This window comes from Martes martes (genome assembly GCF_963455335.1).
Source record: "Martes martes genome assembly, chromosome: 8".
NCBI lineage: Eukaryota > Metazoa > Chordata > Mammalia > Carnivora > Mustelidae > Martes > Martes martes.
The window spans coordinates 91,405,947-91,408,484 of NC_137895.1; the positions used below are offsets into that span (position 1 = coordinate 91,405,947).

Here is a 2,538-nt window from a genome sequence, read left to right on the forward strand (position 1 = left end):
TTCCCAAGGACATTAAAACCAAAATGGTAATAGTTATTTTCTTTTCTTCTGAATGTAAAATTCTCTGCAATTTTGTGATTTTGTAAACTGAAAATCAATGCTATTTTAAAGGCCCCCATTTACAGTGTCTTGAGAGTAATTTCCTCACTTGTACTGGCCCCTCCTATGGCTTATTGCTGAAGGAGAGTTCATGAACAAACAAGAACTGGCTTCCCAAGAAAAATTAAATGGTGCCAGGTCTCTCCAGCCAGCAAATCAAGGTGGCCTCCAGGTAGAAATAGGGCACAGTTTACAAGAAACAAAAGCATCATCTTGGGAGTCTAGGGGTCAGATTGGACCTTTTGATTGGTCATGGGAGAGAAATTGTTCGTGCCCTTTTACCTTAGGACCAGAGAAGAAAATAGAGAGCAAGTCAGGCAGCAGGTGAGAAGGAAGCTAAGTAGGGATCCCAGGATAGCCTTTGTAAATCAGGAGCAAAGTCCTAGACAGATGCTTCCAGACCTAAAGCAACACCAAGAAAGACTGGGCACCTGAGCATCTGAGCCAGACCCTACTCCTGTTCCTTCCTTACCAACTCAGTCACACAGACCAGACCTTGTGCCTGGAGTAAATGGAGCTCTTTCTGTACCACAGGCAACTGATACAAGAGAGAAGGCTTTTCTCAAATGAGGAGTCTGGGAGAAGAAGAAAGAGATATCTCCAGGAATTGTAGCCCCAGAAGGTGCCCTGAGCCTCAGGACAGAGCAGAATTGCTCAGTCTGCATACAACATGGGCACAGTCACCTTCCCTCCTCACTCTTCCCTCAAGTGCATATTTCTGCCATTCTGCACCTACAAACAAGTCAGATCAAGGCCATAAGAGGAGACTTCCAGACATGGAGCTGAGCAGCACGTCAGTGCCTTGGGCCTTCCAGCTGGGCAGGCCAAGGAATCCCACAATCACAATGCACAGAACAGGAACAGAGAGTCCTGGGGACTGAGGGTCCTAGCTTCTCCCTCTGAAAATACCCAAGGATCAGGCCTTTATCGTCAAGAACTCGAGGGAATCAAGGGCTCCAAATGTACCTCTTCACAAGGCGCCTCATTGCCCCTGTGACCTCCTTGTTCCTCAGAGTATAGACAAAAGGGTTGAACATGGGAGTGACAACTGTGTAGATGAAGGCAAGGATCTGGTCCATGTCCTGAGAGGAGCCTGCCCAAGGCCTCATATAGGCAACAGTCCCAGTCCCAAAAAAGAGCATGACCACAAACAGGTGGGAGGAACAGGTAGAGAAGACTTTCCGACGGCCCTGAGATGTTGCGATCCCCAGGATGGTGGCAAGGATACAGCCATAGGAGGCTATGATCAGTAAGAAGGGGGTCAGGATAAAGGCGATCGCAAGGGCAAGATTGCCCACTTCGCCCCAGAAGGTGCTGGCACTAGCCAGTCTCAGCACAGGCAGAATGTCACACAGGAAGTGGTGGATTGTGTTGGCACCACAGAAGGGCAAAGTGAAGATGAAGATGGAGTGAGTGGTACCAGTGATGATGCCCATGAGGTAGGAGGCCCCCACCATGCTCACACATGCTCCCTGGTTCATGAGGGTGGTATAACGGAGGGGCCTACAAATGGCAGCATAGCGGTCATAGGCCATGGCAGTAAGCAAACAGCATTCAGCGATGCCAAAGAGGGCAAAGAAGTACAGCTGGGTGAAGCAGCTGGCAGGTGAGATGGTGGGGCAGGAGGCCAGGAGGTCAGCCAGCATCCTAGGCACGGTAGTTGTGGTGTAGAGGATTTCCACCATGGAGAAGTGGCGAAGGAAGAAATACATGGGGGAGTTCAGGGCAGGGTCTGCCAGCGTGAGGAGGATGATCAGGGAGTTGCCCAACAAGGTAACCAGGTAGATACAAAGCACTCCCCAAAACAGAGGGCCCCGAAGGGAACCAAAACCTGAGAACCCCAGCAAAACAAATTCTGTTACTGCTGTGCCGTTGCCAGCCCCCATGTCCTCAAGTCCAGGCTGGAAGAAGGACCTAAGAGGGGGCTCGTGCGGCACCAGAAGGTAGTCGGGCAAAGACAGAGGCTCCCACTGCAGCAGGAAAGGCGTGAAATAGCCTACAAGAACATTCCAGCTCCCAGGAACAGGACAGGTGAGTGCCTGAGCTGCTGGCAATTCCCTCCTGGAACATCCCTCAGAACAGAAAGAAGATACACCAGGGGAGTGGAGGGAGGAGGCAGACCTTCCTCCAGCCTGGGAACTTGAACGACACCAGGGTGGTCCTTCTATTCAGCAAGGACTGGGCTCTAGGAGCAAAGAGCAGAGACAGGTGGAACAGCTCCCTTTTGAGAAAGTGGGGGTAAAACTGGGCAGAAAGGTGGGTGAGCGGACAGAATAAATAAGACTGGCAGGAAAGTAGAAGAAAAATAGATCCATCATGAGGCAGAGGAAGAGCTGGAGTGCGAATAAGAGAGAAAGAGAAGACACAGGATCAAGGGCTACAGAGAGAAGGCACGGGGGTGCTTTTACCCACAGATGAGTCCCCGCGGCCCTCAGGACA

General features: G+C 50.9%; 1 protein-coding gene across 1 annotated transcript; it reads right to left on the minus strand.

Moving 5' to 3' along the window:
- Positions 1-1,046: 1,046 nt before the first annotated feature.
- LOC308348255 (olfactory receptor 10P22-like) lies at positions 1,047-1,985 on the minus strand (the record flags this gene model as incomplete). The annotated part of the gene is made up of 1 exon (XM_080812234.1): positions 1,047-1,985. One exon carries the CDS (start codon positions 1,983-1,985, stop codon positions 1,047-1,049), a length of 939 nt encoding a protein of 312 aa, XP_080668360.1.
- Positions 1,986-2,538: the final 553 nt, after the last annotated feature.